The sequence below is a fragment of the Sciurus vulgaris genome (assembly GCF_902686455.1).
Source record: "Sciurus vulgaris genome assembly, chromosome: 9".
Classification (NCBI taxonomy): Eukaryota; Metazoa; Chordata; class Mammalia; order Rodentia; family Sciuridae; genus Sciurus; species Sciurus vulgaris.
Genome location: NC_136469.1, coordinates 51,828,739 through 51,849,271, shown reverse-complemented (window position 1 = coordinate 51,849,271; position 20,533 = coordinate 51,828,739). Strand labels below are relative to the sequence as shown.

Sequence of the window (20,533 nt, the reverse complement as noted above, 5' to 3'; positions counted from 1 at the left end):
TAGCTTCATAGAATAAGTTCAAAAGAGTTCCTCTTCTATCTCATGGAATAATTTGAGGAGTCTTGGTGAAGGTCTTGTAGAACGTGGTTGAGACTCTATCTGGTCCTGGACTTTACTTTGTTGGTAGACTTTTGATGGTTCCCTCAATTTCATTACTTAAAATTTATCTGTTTAAATTTTCTGTGACCCTCTAATTCAATGTGGGTAGGTCATAGGTCTCTAGAAATTTGTTGGTGTCTGCATGATTTTCTATTTTAGTGGAGTATAGATTTTCAAAGTAGTTTCTGATTATCTTCTGTATTTGAGTGGTATCTGTGGTGATATTTCCTTTTTCATCTCAAATTTCAGTAATTTGACATTTCTATTTTTCTTTGGTTAGTTTGGCTGAGGGTTTGTCAATTTTATTTTTTCAAGTAACCAACTTTTTGTTTCATCTATTTTTTTAATTTTTTTGTTTGTTTCATTAATTTCAGCTCTGATTTTAATTATTTCCTGCTTTCTACTGTTTTTGCAAAGCCAAGCTGGCTAAGAAGGAGAAGGGAGCTAGGACTCTGCTGGAAGAGTGATGAGGAGAGTACTAGACAAGTTATGCTGTCAACACCTATAGAACCTGTTTGGTTGCTCATTTTGTTTTGGGATGTTTCCAAGTTACTTTGCTCTTGGGCAAGAAGAAACCTGTATCTAATGAATTATAATTTGTTTTGGTCTTATAAAATATCTTATGTCTTTCTTATTAAATTGAGCTAGAATGGATAAAAATTACCTGACAAGCTATAAACTTCTGAGGTTATGGATGAGAGAAAATACAAGACAAGTGGAAACTGTACGGTTTAATCACAAAAAAAAAGGATGCACCCTGAGAGTTTCATGCCTACTATATTGAAAAATATGATGGTGGCAACAAAGTCGAGGTATTGGGTGGTGGTGGGGTATTTATATTTAGTGTTTCGCACATTTAAAAATGAAATCTGCAGGGCTGGTGATGTAGCTCAGTTGGTAGAGTGCTTGCCTTGCAAGCACACGGCTCTGGGTTCAATCCCCAGCACAAGAAAAAAAAACCTGCAACTGGGTGTGATGGCACATGCCTATAATCCCAGCAACACAGGAGGCTGAAGCAGTAGGACTGCAAGTTTAAGGTTATACTCAGCAATTTAGCAAGACCCTAAACTACTCAAATAAAAAGGGCTGGGGATTTGGCTCAGTGGTAAAATGTCCCTGAGTTCAAGCCCCAGGACCAAAAATTTAAAAATTAACCTGAATCTGGAGGATTCCAAGATGGCCAAACAGAGGTGCCCCACGTTCACTTCATCCACAAAGAAGAACCAAAATGAGAACCAAAATAAATAAATAGCTGCCTTTCAAGATGAAGTAGCTGAAGGAGAGCACTGGATCTCAACAAGGGAGAGATGGGATCTCTGTAAGACATAGAGACCTAGATGGTAAGATACAGACAGAACAAAGCATAAGGCAATATTAGCTCCTTAGCTCGGTGATCTCCCCACTGCAGAGAAACAGGTGAATGGAAGAGTCCAAGCAGACCCCACCACCACATATGCTGACAATAAGGCACAGAAGTTCAAGTCACCAGAAGCTTGGAGACCAGCTAGGGAGCTGCCTGAAGTCCACATGGTAACTCTGCTTTGAAAAAGGAACTCCTATTTTCTCTCAACTTCCAACCTCCAGAGCTACTATAGTCCAATGCCATCTTGAGAACAGTCTCAAGAGTTAAGAATCCATACTGCCCTAGGGGAAAGAAGCCTCTATCCCTTGAGCCCCACACTCACTCCACACTACCTCATGAACCCAACTAGACTCAGTTGTGTATTTGTGACCCCAGAACTCAAGCCCACACAATGCCCTGCACTATAGGGGACAGGTGACCCACCACAGCAAGGATCACCACCCCCCAAGACCTGAATAACCAAGGGCCTGGGGCCTATGCCCCAAATACTTCCAGCCTCCCACTGCTGCCACCAGTGCTCATCACTGTAGGACTTGAGGACACACCTCCCATGGTCCAAATCCCTGGTTCCATAACTCTCATTGCTGGAGGACCCCAGTGCCAGTGGCGTCCAATCCTGCAAAGCCTGAAGACATGTCCCCTAGGGTCCATACCTCCAGCACTGCTACTGTCAGTATCAGGCACAGGTGCAATCAGCATTCAGCACTACTCTACCTTAGTTTTGAAGTCATATACCAGACCACCTCCTTTACACTGAAAACTCACAATACCACCTCTACGAACATCTGAAGTCTAAACAATTAGGATACCTCCACTGCTAAGGCAGATTAGAGCTGAAGAATTCATACAGAGATCACATCTCTGGGCTCACTCAGGACCAAAACCAAAGCACCCTGTACACAACTTATACACCTATATATAACTGATCTACAAGAAAGTCATTCCGTACAAGATAATCCATGAGATCAGCAGATTATTGTACCAGAAGCACAGACATCAATGTAAGGACACAAAATCATGAAAAATCAAGGAAGTATGAAATACATACAAAAGAACACCATAAATCCCCAGAAGCAAATTCTGAAGTAAAGGAAATCTACAAAATGCATAAAAAGGAATTCAAAATAATGATCCTAAGAAAACTCAGTGAAATATAAATAGAAAAATCAAACAAAAGAAGGAAAACAATACATGATCTAGATGAGGAATGCAACAGATATGAAAAAGAAATAATCTTTGACCTGAATAATTCAAAGAAAAAATACAATTGAGATCTTCAACAAAAGACTAGACTAAGCCGAAAAAAGAATTTTGAACCTGAAGATGGGTGTTTTGAAGCAAGCAAGTCAGAATAGAGGGAAAAACAGAGTGAAAAAGTCTATAAGACTTAAGAGTCAACATAAAGCAAACAGATATTGGCATTATGGGTATTTAAAAAGGAATAGAAGGGGAAAGGCAAAGAAATTATATTTAAAAAGTAATAGCTAAAAACCTCCCAAACCTTGGAAAAGAAATGAACATTCAGGTCCAGGAGGCTCAATGACTCCCTAGAGATTTGACCAAAAAGGCCCTCCATGACATATTATATCAAATTGTCAAACAATCTGACAAAGAGAGAACCTAAAAATATGAAGGGAAAAGCAAAGTCACATTTAGGGAAGCCACATTACACTAACAGCAGATTTCTCAGCAGAATCCTTATAAGCTAGGAAGAAATGGGATAACATATTCAAGGCTCTGAAAGAAAAAGGGAAAAAAAAAAAAAAAAAAACTGCCAACCAAGAATATTATACTCAGCAAAGTCATCCTTTGGAAATTAAGGTAAAACAAAGACTTTCCAAAACAAACAAACTCGGAGGGAATTCATCACCACTAAAGCAGTCCAAAGAGAAATGAATGGTTCAAGTCCCACAAGTCCCACATCAGGAAGTGGTAAATACCATCATGAAAACATGTGAAAGAATCCAACTCACTGGTAAAGTAGACACGAAAAAGAAAGAGGAAAAAAAACAAACTTTATAACTACAGAAAACAACAAATCACAAAATTAAATAAGAGAGACAGAAAGGAACAAAGAACTCAAAACAGAAAAATTTAACAAAATGACAAGAAGAAATCTTACCTACCAATAACAAACTTGAAACAGATTCAATCTCCCAACAAAAAGATATAGAATAGCTAAATGGATACAAAGCCAAGACCCAAGAATATGCTATCTATAGAAAACTCAAAATTCATAAGACAAAACAACACATTAAGTAAAAACAAAGGACTGGAAGAAAGATATTCCAAGCAGAAAAAAAAAGAAAAGAAAAATAATCAAAATCATGTCTTCTCTGAATGCAATGGAATAAAACCAGAAATCAACAAGAGAAACTTAAGAAGTTGTACAAACACATGGAAACTAAACAACAGGTTCTTACATAACCAATGGAGCAATGAAGAAAACTAAAGGAAAATTTAAAATTTTTCTTGAAACAAATGAAAATGGAAATACAACATTCCAGACCTATGGGATACAACAAAAGCAGAACTAAGGGGGAAGCATATAGTACTAAGTGACTACATCATGAAAACAGATTCCAAACAAAGAATGCAGCTCAGGAAAATAGAAAGCAAGAACAAATCAAGCTCAAAATTAGTAGAAGAAAATAAAAAGAGCAGAATACAAATAAACAAAATAGGCTAAAAAAAGAAAAAAAATGTTTTTTTTTAAATGAACAATATCAACAAACATTAACCAAGCTAACCAAAAACAAAAAGAAAAAAAAATGGAGAAGACCCAAATAATGAAAATGAGAGATGAAAAGGAAATACTACAACTGATACCACAGAAACATAAAGGATCAATAGGGATAGTATAAACAACTATAGGTAAACAAATAGGAAAACCTAGAAGACATGGGTAAATTTCTGGACACATGGACCTACCAAAAGTAAAACACAGACACAAAAAAAACTAAACAGACCAACATCAAGTTATGAAATTGAATCAATAATAAAAAGTTCCCCAACAAAGAAAAGCCCAGGATCTGAAGGCTTCACTGCTGATTTCTGTAAAACACCTGACGAAGAGCTAATACCACTTCTTCACAACCTAATCCAAAACACTGAAAAGGAGAGAACGCCCCAAATTCACCCCATGAGGCTAGTGGATACCAAAACCACACAACGATACAATAAAAGAAAACTACATACCAATATCAATAATAAAGATGCAAAAATTCTCAACAAATAGTAGCAAATCAAATCCAACAGCCCATGAAAAAGATTATACATCATGCTCAAATGGGATCTATCCCAGTAATGCAGAATGGTTCAAAATATGCAAATCAACAAACAGAATACAGTACATCAACAGAATGAAGGACAGAAATCACATAATCATCACAAAGATGCAGAAAAAGCATTCAATGAAATTCAGTATCTTTTCATGATAAAAATCCTCAAAAAATTAGGAACAGAAGAAATATACCTCAACATAATAAAGATTACATATGACAAACCCACATCACACTAAATGGGGAAAAGTTTGAAAGTATTTCCTCTAAGACCTGGAACAGGATGTCCATTTTTACCACTCCAATGTAACCATACTAGAAATTTTAGGCAGAGCAATTAGGCAAGAGAAAGAAAGGGCATCGAAACTAGAAAGGAAGAAGTCAAATTACTCCTATTTGCAGATGATAAGATCCTCTATGAAGAAAATCCTGGCGCGTCCACCAAAAAAACTGTTGGAACTGATATTTGAATTCAGCAAAGTTGCAGGATACATAGTCAACATACAAAAACAAAGTAAAAAAAGGGCATTTTTATATCCCAATAATTGGCTGAAAAAGAATTTCTTTTAAATCCCATTCATAATATCCACAAAAACATAAAATGCTTTTAAATACGTTTACCCAAAGTAAAAGAGGCCTACAATGAAAACTATAAAAATGATGATTAAAAAAATTATAGAAGAAAAATTTTTAAATGGAAAGACACTCCTTGTTCACGAATTAGAAGAATTAATAGTGTTAAAAGGTCCATAGTATCCAGAGTAAACTAGTCAATGTAATCTCCATACATGATGGAATATTACTCAGCCATAAAAAAGATACAAGTCTGTCATTTGCAGCTACATGGATGAAAATGGAGGACATTATATTAAATGAAACAAGTCAGGCCCAGAAAGACAAGTACTACATGTTCTCACTCATCTGTGGAAGCTAAAAGCAAGTTAATAACACAGAAATAGGATAAAGGTCACTAGAAACTAGGGAGAGGAGAAGAGAGGAAAGATAAAGACATGGTGGAAAATGAGCACCAAAATATAGTTTGGAAATAGAGGTGAATAGTACTAATGTTCTATAGTATAGTAGGGTAATTATAGTCTACGACAATAAATTATACATTTCAAAATAAATAAAGGGGAAGAGTTTGAAGGTTCCCAATACAATAATATTTGTATATATGTATCAAATTATCATACTGAACCCAATAAATAAGAATACTGTATGTCAATTAAAAATAAAACTTTAAAAATAAAAGTTTGCCACATTCTCCTATTTCCCAGTTTTTGAGGATTAGGAAAAAGTATACTTTTTAAAACTACCAGAATTGCAAGGTGGTAGGCTTATGCCTGATTTTTAGCTCTAAAAAAGTCTTCTATGCAATCCTTTTAGTTCCCCTTTCTTTTCCACCTGCATTCACTCCAGCTAAACCCTTTCTCTAATTCTGCTGAAGACATTAGTGATTTATAAAGGGGTCAAGACTGAGTCATTTCCTTCCAACTCTAAATTTCTGATCTCAACCCAATGACCTGGTTTCCATCTACAGGAGAGCAATCAGACTTATCATTTCTTACCTAAGAGACTTGAGTTTTCATAGAAATATATGTATGGCTTGGTGGAAGTACACATCCCAGGCCATTCCTTCACACTACTGCCCATATCATTTGTTTGTTATTTATGGAACATTTAAAACACTTTCAAGTATCTTTTTGTGCATACACACTTTTTACTTGAGAGGATAGGTCAAGGACCATCAGAACAATTCTTGGTATTTTACATAACGCCCAAGTTCCTTTCTTGATCCTAGTCAGTATGTGGCAAAAGTTAGACATAAGGCATCTTTTTAAAGTCTTGTCTGTTCTGGGTGACTTGCAAAGGGAATGATAACTGACATTAGGAAAACTTCACTCTTCAGAACTGGGACAACTCATTCGATACTTCACATTGGGGAATCAATTCTGTCACTAGGCTAACATCACATGATCTATGGTATTTCTGGTCATCATTTTCTAAACATTCTGTCAACTTTGGTCCTCACCACCCACACCAGTAGCCCTTGGTCCTTTTCTGACTCCCCTTCATTTCCATCCACATGGGCTGCTTTGTTATTTTATCCACTTCTCTCTAGGGCAAATTAAAGTCTCCTGTGATGTCACTTAGAGAACTTCCATTTTGTGAATTTATTATGAGTTTGTAAAGAACTGTGCATTTTTTAGTGAAATTTGTAAAGGCACAGAGCATATAACAAATAGAAATCTAAATTCTGGACTTTCAGACACTTTTCACCCATTCCACCACTCACCTTAAACTGACTGCTGAATAGCATATTCCTCCAGGGAGAAATCCCTGAAATGGTAACATGCACATTTATGTCCTAAAACACAACGTAGAAAAAAATAAAGCAATGGTAACATGGATAAAATGGAGATTGTAGAGCACCATATGAAACCTTTAGTTCAGAGTTCCTGAACATTGAATTTAATCTTTTGAACACTAACAAATCAAATACAAATGGCAAAAGTGAAGAACATAAATTCCTGAGTTCAGAAGACAACTTGAAAAGGCTATTACTAAAAACTTACTACTACAAAATATGTCAGACAGCAACAATGGCATGACCTAGTTGCTTGCTAATAAGTGAATCTCGAGACCTCTCCCACAGCTACTCAATCAGAATTAAGTAATGGCATGCTTATCTAATTACCATCAACTGCCATGCGTGCATGCTCTGCATACACATTATGGCTCTCCAACTATTCTATTTTAAAGATTAAAGGACTCTCAAAAATGTATTCAGGTGGATTACTCTAATATCAAACCTTCAACAGGAGGGTCCCTGGATGACCTCAGCTGGGAATCCTGGCCCTAAATATTTCTGTAAGACATGTAGGTCTACAACTAACTGTACATTCATTATTTGTTAATTGGTTCCATCTAGCACTGAGAATACACCAAACGACAACATTTCCGGGAAGGAGACTGATTAGATACAAGTAAAGAAATGGTCATATGTAGCAGACCAGGCTTCCCACCATGACATGGTGAGGCATTCCTAATAAAAAGGAATTTCGGAGCTGGGCAGCCAAAAACACACTGACACCCACTTCAGAGATAGAAATTGACCACTAAAACCATATGGGAGTACACACAAAAACTTATACACAGTTATTTATTATTCATAACATTATTCATAACATTCATAGCATTATTCATAACAGCCAAAGAGTAGGAAAAAAAAACAAATGTCCATTGACTGATAAATGAATAAACAAAATGTGGTAAATTTGTAACAGAATATTATTTGATCATATAAAAGAATGAAGTATTGATATAAGCTATAACATAGATGAACCTTGAAAACATGACCCCAAGTGAAAGTCAGGCACAAAATATGTGTATTCTATAATTCCATTACGGCAAAGTCCACCGTGAATAGCAAAATCCATAGAGAAAAAATATATTACTGGTTGCCTGAGATAGGGGTGGAGGGAGAAGATGGGGAATGACAATGAATAGTACAGGACAAAAGAAGATGTTCTAAAATTAGATACTGGTGTTTTCTGTACAACTCTGGATATACAAAAAACCACTAAATTGTACTCTTAAACATATGACCCAAAGACAGGAAAAGAATATGCTATGGTTTGGATATGAGATGTCTCCGAAAAGCTGTGTTAATGAAGAAATATTCAGAAGGGAAATGACTGGATTGTGAGTCATAACCTAATCAGTCCATCCTAATTTAAATGTGTAATAATGTGGGCAGTTGGGCTATGACTGGAAGATGTGGGTCACTGGGAGTGTGCTGTGGAAGGGTCCATCTTCCCTGCGGCCCCTCTGCTTCCTGGCCACCAAGAGTCGAGCAGCTCTCCTCCATGATGCTCTTCCTCACCTCAGGCTAAGTGCAATGGAATCAGCTAACAATGGACTGAACCTTTGAAACCATAAGTCAAAATAAACTTTCACTCCTTTAAGTTATTCTTGTTTGGTATTTTGGTCACAGCAATGAAGATCTGACTAACCCAAGACGGAAGCATTAAAAAAAAAAAAAAAAAAATAGAAGAATTAAAGAGCCTGAGCAATAGCTATATTCATCTGAAGTTAGAACTGGATTTCTATTCACTAATACTTCCACTATTAATCCTCGGCTAAAACTTCCTTGTTAAAGCACTGAGTCCTTAGAAAAGGATAAGTCACAGAAATAACTTCTACTAACAAGGATGCACTCCTTAACCAAACTCTAGTCAGGCTCCTCTGAGCCTTTTTCAGCTAGGCCTGTCCTTAGGCATGTCTTCAGAACCCAGTTTTAGCAAGAATCCCCACTTCATATTTGACCAAATTCCTAATCCCACACCAATCCCCGGATGATTGATCACACTGGCCTGCCTCCATAAAGAATCTTGTTTAGCCAGAATTCTCCCTAACTCCTGATGTTTCCTCATACTTATTTTAAACCCACTACCCTACCTTGCTTTGTAACTATAAATTCTCACTTTTCCAGGCCTTGTATTACAAATAGCCTGTTGTTTATTTCACAGTCCTTTATTTATTTTCTTTTATAGTTATTAACATCATTATTTTGAAGGTACAAATATTTTTCCCATTTCTAAGTCCTTTATATATAAATATTTATAATTTTTAAAAAATGTTTCCACTTTCCCTTGTTGTATTTAGAGTTGAGTCCAATCTCTCTCCCCTATTGCAAAACTACATTGCAGTAGTCCCTATACCTACAGTAAGAGTACCCCTTGTCATTTGAACTAGTGAATTTTTTTTCTTTACCACTTAGGTGAATACTAAAAAAAAAGTCATTCTCTTTATTTGAACTAATTTTACAGTCAGCCTTTTATATACATCAGTTCTACAACTGTAGATTCAAGCAAACATGAATCAATAATATTTAGAGAAAAAAATGTGTCTATTGAACATGTATACTTTTACTCATCCATATTCCCCAAACAATATTGTATAACAACTATTAACACAACATCTACATTGTAATAATACGTAATCCAGAAATGACTTAAACCATATGGGAGGATGTGCGCCATGTTATAGACAAATACTACATCATGTTATAGAAAGGACTTGAATATCCAGAACCAAACCCTCATGCATTTTGTGAGACCCTGTATTTAGTAATAACTTCAAAACAACCAAGGAGTCAGGCCTGGGGGCACACACCTATAATCCCAGTTTCTCTTAAGGCAGAGGCAAAAGGATCATAAGTTCAAAGCTAGCCTCAGCAACTTAGTGAAATGCTGTCTCAAAATAAAAAATAAAAGGATTGGGGATATAGCTCTGTGATAGAGGATCCTCAGGTTCAATCCCTAGTGCAAAAAATAAAATTCAGGATAGGAGCTTTCCTGTCTTCTTACTGGTATACTAAGGGTAACTGATCCATCTCAGGTTAAGAGATGGTAACTTTCAGGCTGGTAAGGGAAAACCCTATATCAACCAAAAAATGCAGGTGATACAGGATTTTCTCTTTATTTACAACTTTTGCATTTCATATTTAAGTAATTTTATTGCTTGTTCAACTCGAAGCAAAGAATTAAATAGGGTACCCAATTTCAGCATTGAATGACTTTTTGGACCAAGTAAATTTGATACTGTGGGTTTGTCTTATGCATTGCAGGATGTTTAGTAGCACCCATGTCTTCTAAGAGATACCACAAACACCATTACCTATACACAACAAGTCAAACCAAAATTGTCTCCAAAATTGCCAACCACACCTAACGGTGGCAAAAATCTCACTTGGTTGAGAACCACTCCTCAAAATTAAATGCAACAAAATGAACATACTGGCACACACCTATAATCCCAGCACCTCAGGAGGCTGAGGCAGTTGTTTACCAAGTCCAAGGCCAGTCTGTGCAACTTAGCTAGACCTTGTATCAAAATTAAAAAAAAAGAAAAAGAAAGGACAGGGGATAAACTGGATTCAATCCCTAATATGAAGAAAAAAAATTAAATGCAATAGAGGCAGGCTGGGAAGCTTACTGACAACTTCAAAATCAAAGAAGCAACTACAGTAAAGGGAAGATATTATTGCTAGGTAAGTTGCCAAAAACCAGGAATACCAAACTGCCCAAGATTCCAAAATAGCTGTTACCTTTGGAAATTCCTTGCCCTGGGAAGAGAACAGAAATACAGAAATGTATAAATGAACAGGTATGTAGAAAGAGCTATCTGAAGTGATCAAAAAAATTCTATACTACACTGTTCAATTCTGTGGCTATTAACCACATATACAACACCTGAAACATGGTTAGTGCAACTAAAGAACCCATTTTTTTCTTTTCTGTACTGTTTTTTTATTATTTAAATTTAAGTTGCCATATGTGGCCAGTAGCTACCTTACTGAATAACAAAAATCTATACTTTGCTATCATCTTGCTACTAGTTGTTAGTAAGTTTTCTTTTACTGTAAAAAAATGCCCAAGATAATCAACTTAAAAGGAGGAAAGGCATATTCTGACTCATGTTTTCTGAGTTCAGACCACAGTTGATCCCCTTTGCCTTTAGGCCTATAGGGAGGTACACATCATGGCAAGGAGTATGTGATAGAAAAAATTGATCACATCAAGGCAGCTGGGAAGCAGAGATGGGAAGGGGCCAGAATTCCAATATTCCCTTCAAGAGTGTTGTGATTTAAATATGAGTGTCTCCAAAAGTTCATATGTGAGCCAATTCAAGGACCAGAAGTGAAATGATTAGATTATGAGAACGTTAACCAAGTCAGAGGATTAATCCATTAATATGGATTAACTGGGTAGTAACTGTAAGTAGGTAGGATGTGGCTGGAGGATATGGGTCACCAGGGGCATACTCTGGGGTTTATATTTTGTCACTGGTAAGCAGAGGTCTATGCTTCCTGTTACCATGTCCTGAGGTGTCTTCCTCAGCCATGTCCCTCCACCATGATGTTCTGCTTCACTATGGACCAACAGATATGGATTGAGACCTATGGATTGAGATCTCTAAAACCATGAGTCAAAATAAATTTTACTTCCCCTACATTGTTCTTGTCAAGTCTTTTGGTTCAGTGACAAAAAAGCTAACTAAAACAAAGGGCAAGCCCCAATAATCTGATTTCCTCCCACTAGACCACACATCCCAAAGGTTCTATCACCTCCCAATAGTAACACAGGCTGGTGAACCAAACCTTTAACACATGGGCCTCTGGGGGACATTTATTCAGACCATAGCATTAGTGAATTTTAAAAAAGTATATTCTTAGTAGAATCTCAGCTTTTTCTTTCCTTTAGGCAATTTTTGTAATATTACTTCACAGGCTTCTAGGGTAAGACCTACCCGACCACGTCCAGGCCAAGTCTTTGTGTGTTCCACCTCTACAGTCTTGTTTCATTTTTGTACCATTTCAGTCTTCTCCAAACTCCAGAAAGGGCTGCTGGCTTTCTATAAGGGCATCTAACAGTATGAGGGGACAAAATCTTTGGGAAAGATATAATGGGTAAAAGGAAGAATTATCTTCTATTTATTTGTTTGTTTCATCAACTTTCTCTCAAGCAGAATGCAATATCCATGAGAACAGGACCTTCTCTAAATCTTTCTACCACTGTATCCCTAGTATATGGAACAAAAGAATACACAAAGCAGGGGTTAAATATTTAAAGATTTAATAAATAATAACAATATGTGATTCATGTGCCAGGAAACATAGTGCTTTAAATATATTAACTTATTAAAACTCCCTGCATCCCTATGGGGTATGCATGATTAGCCTCACTGTAAAGTATAATCCCTGACATTATCAGTGAGGATATTGAAACACAAGAGGGCTTAAGGGAACATGCCCAGTATCACCCAAGTGACAAAACTAACTGGAATCCTATCACATATGCAGTTTTGTTCCCTTACTTAAACTGTGCTAAGATGAAAGTTATCTAAGGATTTTTAATATCAGAAGCACCTTAACTACTCTACACCCTGCCCCTTATTCCCATCCTGTTAGATCAGGAGAGGTCAGTATAGATAAAAAATACCTATAGTGAAATATGATTGCACATATGTGACAATAGCAGAGAGTACACAAGCAATTCAGATCATGAGCAAGTGAATGTCATGGGTCACATATTTCATACAGTTAGGTAATAACAGCCCAAGGCTCTTATCTCAGCTGACAATAAAGGGTTATGGGAATCCCAGGCAGAGGAAGGGTAATATAAAACCATGTGGGTGTAAAGTATGGAAGGAAAGTTGGGCTATGCTATGGAAACTGGAAGGAGGGGTGTTAATGGAAAAACAAACCAGAGTAAGATTATACATTCTTCTGAAAGTCATACTGAGTTTCAGACTCTTAGGTGGGAAGTAGGACACAATTTCACCTAAGGCTAGTTCAAGTAGGGGATTCAGCTCAACATAACCCTACAAAATGGGTGAATGACATCTGAGTCTCAACTGAATACTCCAAATTTCTCTCAGTCCAAATAACACATCACTAAGCGCAGATGAAAACTGGTCCCACTGGAAGTCAATTAGAGAATGATATTCATTACATCTGATGTTTTTTCAAACTAAGGTAAAAGGAGCTTCCAAGAGCAAGGAGACTCTTGATTTTGCTTTGCTATTCTTATACATATATAGAGACATCTTTCTATAAAACTAAACGAAACATTTCCCAGTGCCACAACATTGTATTTTCCTATCTCCTGCCTGTTTTCTCCAAGAATTCACTTCCTTTACTTGCTCCTTAACAGAAGAAATTACCCAAAGCTTAGTTCTTGGTCTCCCATCAACTCTCTCTATTCTCTAATCCAAATCTAACCATCAGACCTTTACTTTACAAACTCAATCTCTACAACTGTGGTGCCCACGTCCCTCCTGAGTAGCTGAAATATAACCAGTATGAACTGAAATGTGTGTCAGTGTAAAATGTACTCTCAATTTGGAAGTACAAAGGTAAAAGTAATAACTTTATATTTACTACAAATGCTATTGAGCTTATATTTATGCAAAAAACATTTACATTGAAGTGATAGAATTTTGGATATTTGCCCAAACAAAATATTACTGAAATTTATTTCACCTGTTTCTTTTTACTTTTTTAATGTGGGTTCTAGAAAAATTTTAGTTACTTATGTGGCTCCTATTTCTATTAGACGAACATGCTCTACAGACTATCTCCAGTCAAGCTGTCTCTCAAATGCAGCATGCTTAAAACTGGATCCACGAAACAACTATTACACCTCTATGCCTCAGTTTTTTCATCAATTAATTGCAATAAAGAGGATGATGACAAGAAGGGTGAGAGTTAACTCCTTTTAGCTTCACAATATCCCTGTGAGGCTACTGTTTCCCCTTTCATAAATAAGAAGACACAGGTATAGGGAATTTAAGTGATCAGTCCAAATAAGCATGTGATCATGTGGATAATAAACAGTTGAGCCCAGATTCAAGTTCAGTCAGCTAGCTCCAGGGCCCCTGCTTTTAACCCCTGTTTCATGATAGCCTCCTCCCCTCAGAAAATGTTGCAAAAATTCAATGACTTAATTTAAGTAAAACATTTCAACCATTCTCCCTACTTCCTTGGATCAAAACTGCAGGACCATCTTAATATTTCTTCTCTTTTCATCCACTGAATTTAGTCAGGTCTTCCCTACACTTCCTCAAAAGTTGTTCATGCATCTGCACAATCTCCTCACAGTGCCGCCTTAGCCCACCCTTCCTTCACTTGCTCACACTGGATGAATCTAGAACAATAAAAAGACTGCCTTAAATAGTGCTCAGGTGCCAGACATGCCTCAAATGTATTAATTCATTTAATCCTTCCCATAACATTTCTGGACTTCAAGACTTTCATGTCCAAGTTCTAACAGTGTACACATTTCTTCAGCAGATCCATCTTCCTGGATCACCAATTTTATCCTGTAATGAGAATGTTAAAGGTATGTGGTTTTCTTCACACTTGCCTCTATCAGTAGATATATGTGAGAAGTGGGTGTTCTGTTGGGTAGAGAAAAGACTTATAAGGGTCAGAAAATTAAAAATTCTTGTCTCATCAAAAATCGGCCTCAGAGGCTGGGGTTAACTCAGTGGTAGAGCACTTGCCCAGCAGGTAGGACATCATGGGTCCAATTATCAATCACCACACACACAAAAAAAAATCTCCCACAGAATCAAGTATTAAGTCTGCAGCCAAATTTACAACTGAATAACCCAGCCTCACCCTACCTATTTAATCTTATCTCCACTTCCTAACAAAAACTTCCCATAGTAGTTAAACAAGTCTCTTCTGTCTAAGCACTTATTAACACAGTTCCCCTGTGTCTCAGAAATCTGAGCTCCTCCATAAGCTCTCCCAAAAACATTCAGGCCTAACTAATTTCTCCTCTAAATTGCAATAAATCTTCCATGTCTTGCCACTCACTGTTTTTCATAAAAACCTATTCATCGCCGTGCAAAAGCCACTAAGTTCCACCTTCTTCATCTCCAGGTCTGGCACAGATGTGTACAAAGGCTACACATTAATTTAGCAAATGGAATAATGAGTTATGAACAGTGCAACTGAAATTATCTGTAAAAACCCCAATTTAGCCAACCTTATTTCCCTAACCATGAAATACCTCAAAGTCACAGAAGCAAAACCCAGTCTGAGTTTCAAGGCCATAGTTTTGCTGTACTTTCAAATTCATTATCTTCTTTGCTCATACAAACAATCTTGTGAAGGACACACTATTATTCCCTTAACTCAGCTGTGGTTCAAGGTAGAGTAACTTTCCTGAAGATTACGCAGGTAGTCAATGGCAAAGCTGGACTGGAGCCCAGTCCAGAAGTCTAGTGCTCTTTCCAATGTCCTAATCCACTATTTATCTTCCTTCCTCCTCACAAGGTGAGGAGAAGTTAAAAGGAGAAAGAAAACCTGCAAGAATCCTTGATCATAGCAACAGATATGGTAAATTAATGACTTTGAAAGAACATTCGCCTGAAATAGCTTTTTTTTTTCCTTTGACTCACCAAGGGCAAGTGATGATTTGCAAGACTGCATTTAAACCTCATGATTCTGTTAGTCTGTGAAATAAAAATTTCCATCCAACTTAAAACCAGTGCCTTTCCAGACTCCAAAGTTGGACCATCCCCATCCCCCGCGCTTACAGTATTAGCTCTGTCTTACCAAAGAATAATTACGGAAGGAAACAAACTTCTGAGGACACAGCATCTGACCAGTAAGGCCAACTGGCAATCGTTGCTAAATGTATAAACCATTAGTCTTCCCACATCTAACTGTCACCAGGAATCGAGACATTAAACTGTTTTTTGTCAGAATTCCTATTTAAAACAGAGCCACAAAGAAGCTCAGTTCAGGGCAGTTTCGATTAATGAATGGCCACATTGTTGGGTACTCTCCCTTCACACTGAAACTCAGAAATGGAACGACGTGGAGATGGACCCAAACCTGAGCCAAAAAACCGCAGGAACGCGCACAAGGCGCCTGCCTCCGCCTCCTCTGCAGACCTCAAGCCTCTCAGGGGAAGCAGGCAGCTCTCTCGTCGGGGTCCCAGCTTTTATCAGCCGCCGCCTCAGTCACGAAGGGCTGTTCTCAATGCCTTCCCGGAGCCGGGGCCCCGGAGAAGGGGACGTTCTTCGCCCAGAAGTGAATCCAACCGTCCGCAGCGACCAGCCCAAGACCCCTACCTGCGCCGTGCCTCTGCGTCTCGCAGCCACCAAACACCCCAGCCCCGAGGCGCCGCGGCTCCGGTCCCTACCCCACCCCCATCCCCCCGCGCTCCTGGAAGGATGCAAAGGAGACAGGAGGGAGGTGGCGGCTCCGAATGAGCAGCCAGAGGTCTCTAGAGCTGCATCTGCTCCTGGCCCTATGGCCCTCTGCGCCCACTCACCCAGTTCTGCGCGTTATTGCTCAGCTTGACTTTCTTGCACAGACTCCCGGGGATCTCCATGGCTGCGGAGCGCGCGCAGATGCCGGGTTCTCGGCGCCTAGAGGGTAGCAGGAGGGCAGGCCGGCGGGGGCGGGGCGGCAAGGCGGGGCCTCCTCGCGTCGGCGCGGGCGCGCGCTGACGTGTGCACGCGCTGCCGCTCGGGGCCCGGGACTGCGCGGCGTGCCGCGCCTGAGAAGAGTCCTGGGCAGAGGTATGTGGGAGGGGCGGAGGGCGGGCGAGAGCTGGGGGCGGAGCTCCACGCACGCACCCACGCGAGCGCGCACCATGCTCCTCCTTGACCCAGAGAAAAGGGCGGGGCCTGAGAAGTCGTCCTGGAACCTCTGGGCCTCACCCCACTTTCCACCCTGTGGAGAGCATGCGCACAGAGTAGGAATGCGTCTCCCAAGTCTGCCGCCAGGCCTCTGAAGAAGAGCAAAGATGCGCTTCTTGCCTCGCCCCAGGCTTTCTCAATTAAACTGGGTTGGGGAAGACGCTTTCCTGAGCTCCTGCTGGGTTAGCTTTTCTTGGACTAACCCGGTCAGTGACTTCCTATGGGTCGCGCCATCTCTGCCCATGTCATCCTGTGTTTTTAAAATATTTTCTGCCTTGCAAAGGGAAAATTTAATTTACTGAACAGTTCATTTCATTGCATGTGTGCTTTGCTGTAAAATTCTATTCAATGACAATGAATCGCACCGTTATTTATAATTATAATGCACCAATAAAAGAGGGAAAGATCTGTTCAATTTGCAATTTTTGAAAAAGTCAATGCCCCATATTTTTTTAAGATATACATGACAATAGAGTGTCTTTTGACATACATACATGGAGTATAACTTAATCTAATTAGGATCCCATTCTTGTACATGATGTGGAGTTTCACTGGTGATGTATTCATATATGAACATGGAAAAGTTATGTCTGATTCCAATGCCCCATTCTTTGATATCAGTAGTTAATTGCTCACAGGACGCAGTGGTGCAGGCCTGTAAGCCCAACACTCAGGAGGCTGAGGAAGGAGGATTGCAAGTTCAAAGCCAGCCTCAGCAACTTAACTAAGCTTTAAGCAACTTAGTAAGACTCTGTCTCAAAATAAAAAATTTAAAAGGGTGGGGGATAGGCAGGGTTTGCTGGGAGTGTAGCTCAGTGACAGAGCACTTGCCGAGAATACCTGAGGCAGTGGGTTCCATCCTTAGCAAGATATTTTTTAAAAATAATAAAAATAATGAAGGTATGCTGTCCGTCTACAACTACAAAAAAATATTTCTTAAAAGGGGGGCTGGGGATGTGACTCAGTGATTAAGTGCCCCCGGGTTCCATCCCTAGTAGTAGTAGTAATAGTAGTAATAATAATAATGAATTTCTCAGCCAGGATTAGTGATTATTTGTAAAATGCCTCCCACCCCAATTGTAGACCCCACTTTATAAAAGAAATTTTGGGTGCAATGCTTCTTGCCCCTTTCCTGGTCTAAAAGGGGCATCTGTATTACTAGGAAATCCTTAGAGGACTGAATTCCATGGCCCCTCATATCCCAGAGTATAATGCCCACCTCTGAAGGTCATCTTCAAATTTATCTAATTATTCCCAGACTAGTTCATAGGATGGGCTGGGAAGTGGTTTCCTCCACCAGTTCTCTACTCTTCCATTCATCCCTCTAACTCTGAGCTCTCTTTTCCACAACTTGCCCCTGGTACCAAGAGAGTTATTTGCAGTTCTCACCCTGTGTACCCAATTTACACACACACATCAAATATGTTTAAACATAGCAAATATGTTTAAATCTAGGGGTTCATAAAGATGATAATTTAAGAACCTCTTATACCCTTGGAAGACACTGGCAAACCAACATCTTGAAAACTGACAAATAAAGGAAAATAATTAAACATTTACCTCCTTCCCCTGCAATAACTGTATGTCAGGGGTCAATTAATCCAAACTCAAAAACTGCAAATGTGAAAAGGACTTTATTTGTGGCTGCTGCAAATTAGAAATTAGCCCACTATTTATTTACGCCACTGCTACTGTCTCAAATCAGGCACCTCCATGTCCAAACTGAATCATCACTAAGCCCCTTCACTGGACCTGCCCTATCTGTGCAACTGCTCTTCATTTCTGTGCCACCTACTCCAATCTTAATACTGCTCTTAGGATGGTACTTCTGAAATAGAAATCTGATCTTGTTACTCTACCTCTTAAAATGTCAATGGTTTTCTTTAGCTTTTACTAGAAGATGCTTTTTATAAGGTCCATATATCAAACTGAATTTGAGTATAATTCTGAATTCTGGCAATAACAAGAACTGGCTAAAAAGAGGATCCCAAGATTCAGAAAAGAAAACTATACTACATTTGGAATGTTAGTTCCCCAACTTAGTACTGGTTCCTATAAAGGAAAATGGTACTTGGATATCACAATCTAGGCTCTCGGAGTGCTCATGGCTTGTGAGTTGATCCTGATTTCTATGCTTGGTTGAAGACTATTTTTAAGGTATAAAGTGTAAGTTTACATTGATACTGTCAAATCAAATTTGTAATTTCAGACATGGGTCATGCAAACAAGTCTGATATATCATGTCAGACCAGAAATAGGAAAACTAGCAATAACCACTGGAAGTATGTCAAAAGGACTCAGAAATCAACTTAAAGAAGTTTTCCATGTCAAAGAGGGCACAATTAGACCATTAATGGGATAACTACAAGATATTGAAACATATCAAATATGTTTAAATCTGGGAATTCATAAAGATGATAATTTAAGAACTTATTATGCCCTTGGAAGACACTGGCAAACCAACATCTTGAAAACTGGTAAATAAAGAAAAATAATTAAACATTTAACCTCCTTCCCCTGCAATTAATGTATTTCAGGTGTCAATTAATCCAAACTAAAAAACTGCAAAAGTGAAAAGGACTTTATTTGTGGTCTTGGGAATTGCAGTTTAATAAGACACAGGTTCACATAGCTCTGAATCAATTTTCCAAGTAAAATATAAATGTAGGGATACAGAGATAACACTGAGTCTCTAAAGGAAAAATATCCCTGATAAACAATTGAATAATCAACTCATAAATAACTCATGACCCAAACGAAGGAGTCTAAGGGACAGAATAGGGATAGAATATAAGGATTTACTAAATACCCTGTAAATTACTTTGTAACTTTCCAGTTCCTTGTAAGTTTTCTGGAATGTTAGTAAAATAAGAACAAGACCTCAATAGAAAAAAGTCATTAACCTGTTAAGGATAAGGGCTAACCTGATTGGACCACCCAATCATCAAGGACATTGATGTAAGCTGAAACCTACACACCAGATGAGACCCCCTAATGGGGAAACACAATCTTTCTTTCTCAATATTTTCCAGCCACAGGAGAAGCCCATATATATTCCACCTAGTTGAGGACTCTAATAAAAACTTAACCTTCAGCAAGCCCTAGTGGCACCTCTCACTCTTGAGATTGCCTGAATTCTGCTCTGAGAGAATTCCTTCTTTCTGTAATTAACTTCCTTCTTTGCTATTAAGACCTGACTTGTACTTAAAATCTTTCCTGTGAAGGAGCTAAGAACCTGGAAGCTCAAAGTAAAGGTGTCCTTCAGACTTTCTTGAACCCCCAGCTATTGTTACAAGGAAGACAGGGAAAGTGAGAGCTTATGGGCTATTGAATTTTGAGAAGGAACAGGGGCTAGCAGATGAATGAAATATAGAGAAAAGAATGTATAAATTGAATGGAGATGTCCATAAAGCAAGAGTCCGATAACCTCTTGATGTGCATCTTGAGCCACTGGGCACACTATAATTGTCAAGTTATTCTGGTCATTCCAGATGCCTGTAGTCAAAGGGTAAAGGGGACCAAAGTTCATATCCCCAGCAGTATCTGAAGACATGCATGAGTC

At 38.5% G+C, this 20,533-nt stretch overlaps 1 protein-coding gene across 1 annotated transcript in view; it reads right to left on the bottom strand.

Moving 5' to 3' along the window:
- PAPSS1 (3'-phosphoadenosine 5'-phosphosulfate synthase 1) overlaps positions 1-16,756 on the bottom strand; it is a 118,934-nt gene extending 102,178 nt beyond the window's left edge. The window contains exon 1 of the mRNA XM_079154729.1: positions 16,602-16,756. Within this exon, the coding sequence (XP_079010855.1) occupies positions 16,602-16,661 (60 nt within the window). The 5' untranslated portion in view covers positions 16,662-16,756. The remainder of the gene's footprint in view (positions 1-16,601) is intronic.
- Positions 16,757-20,533: the final 3,777 nt, after the last annotated feature.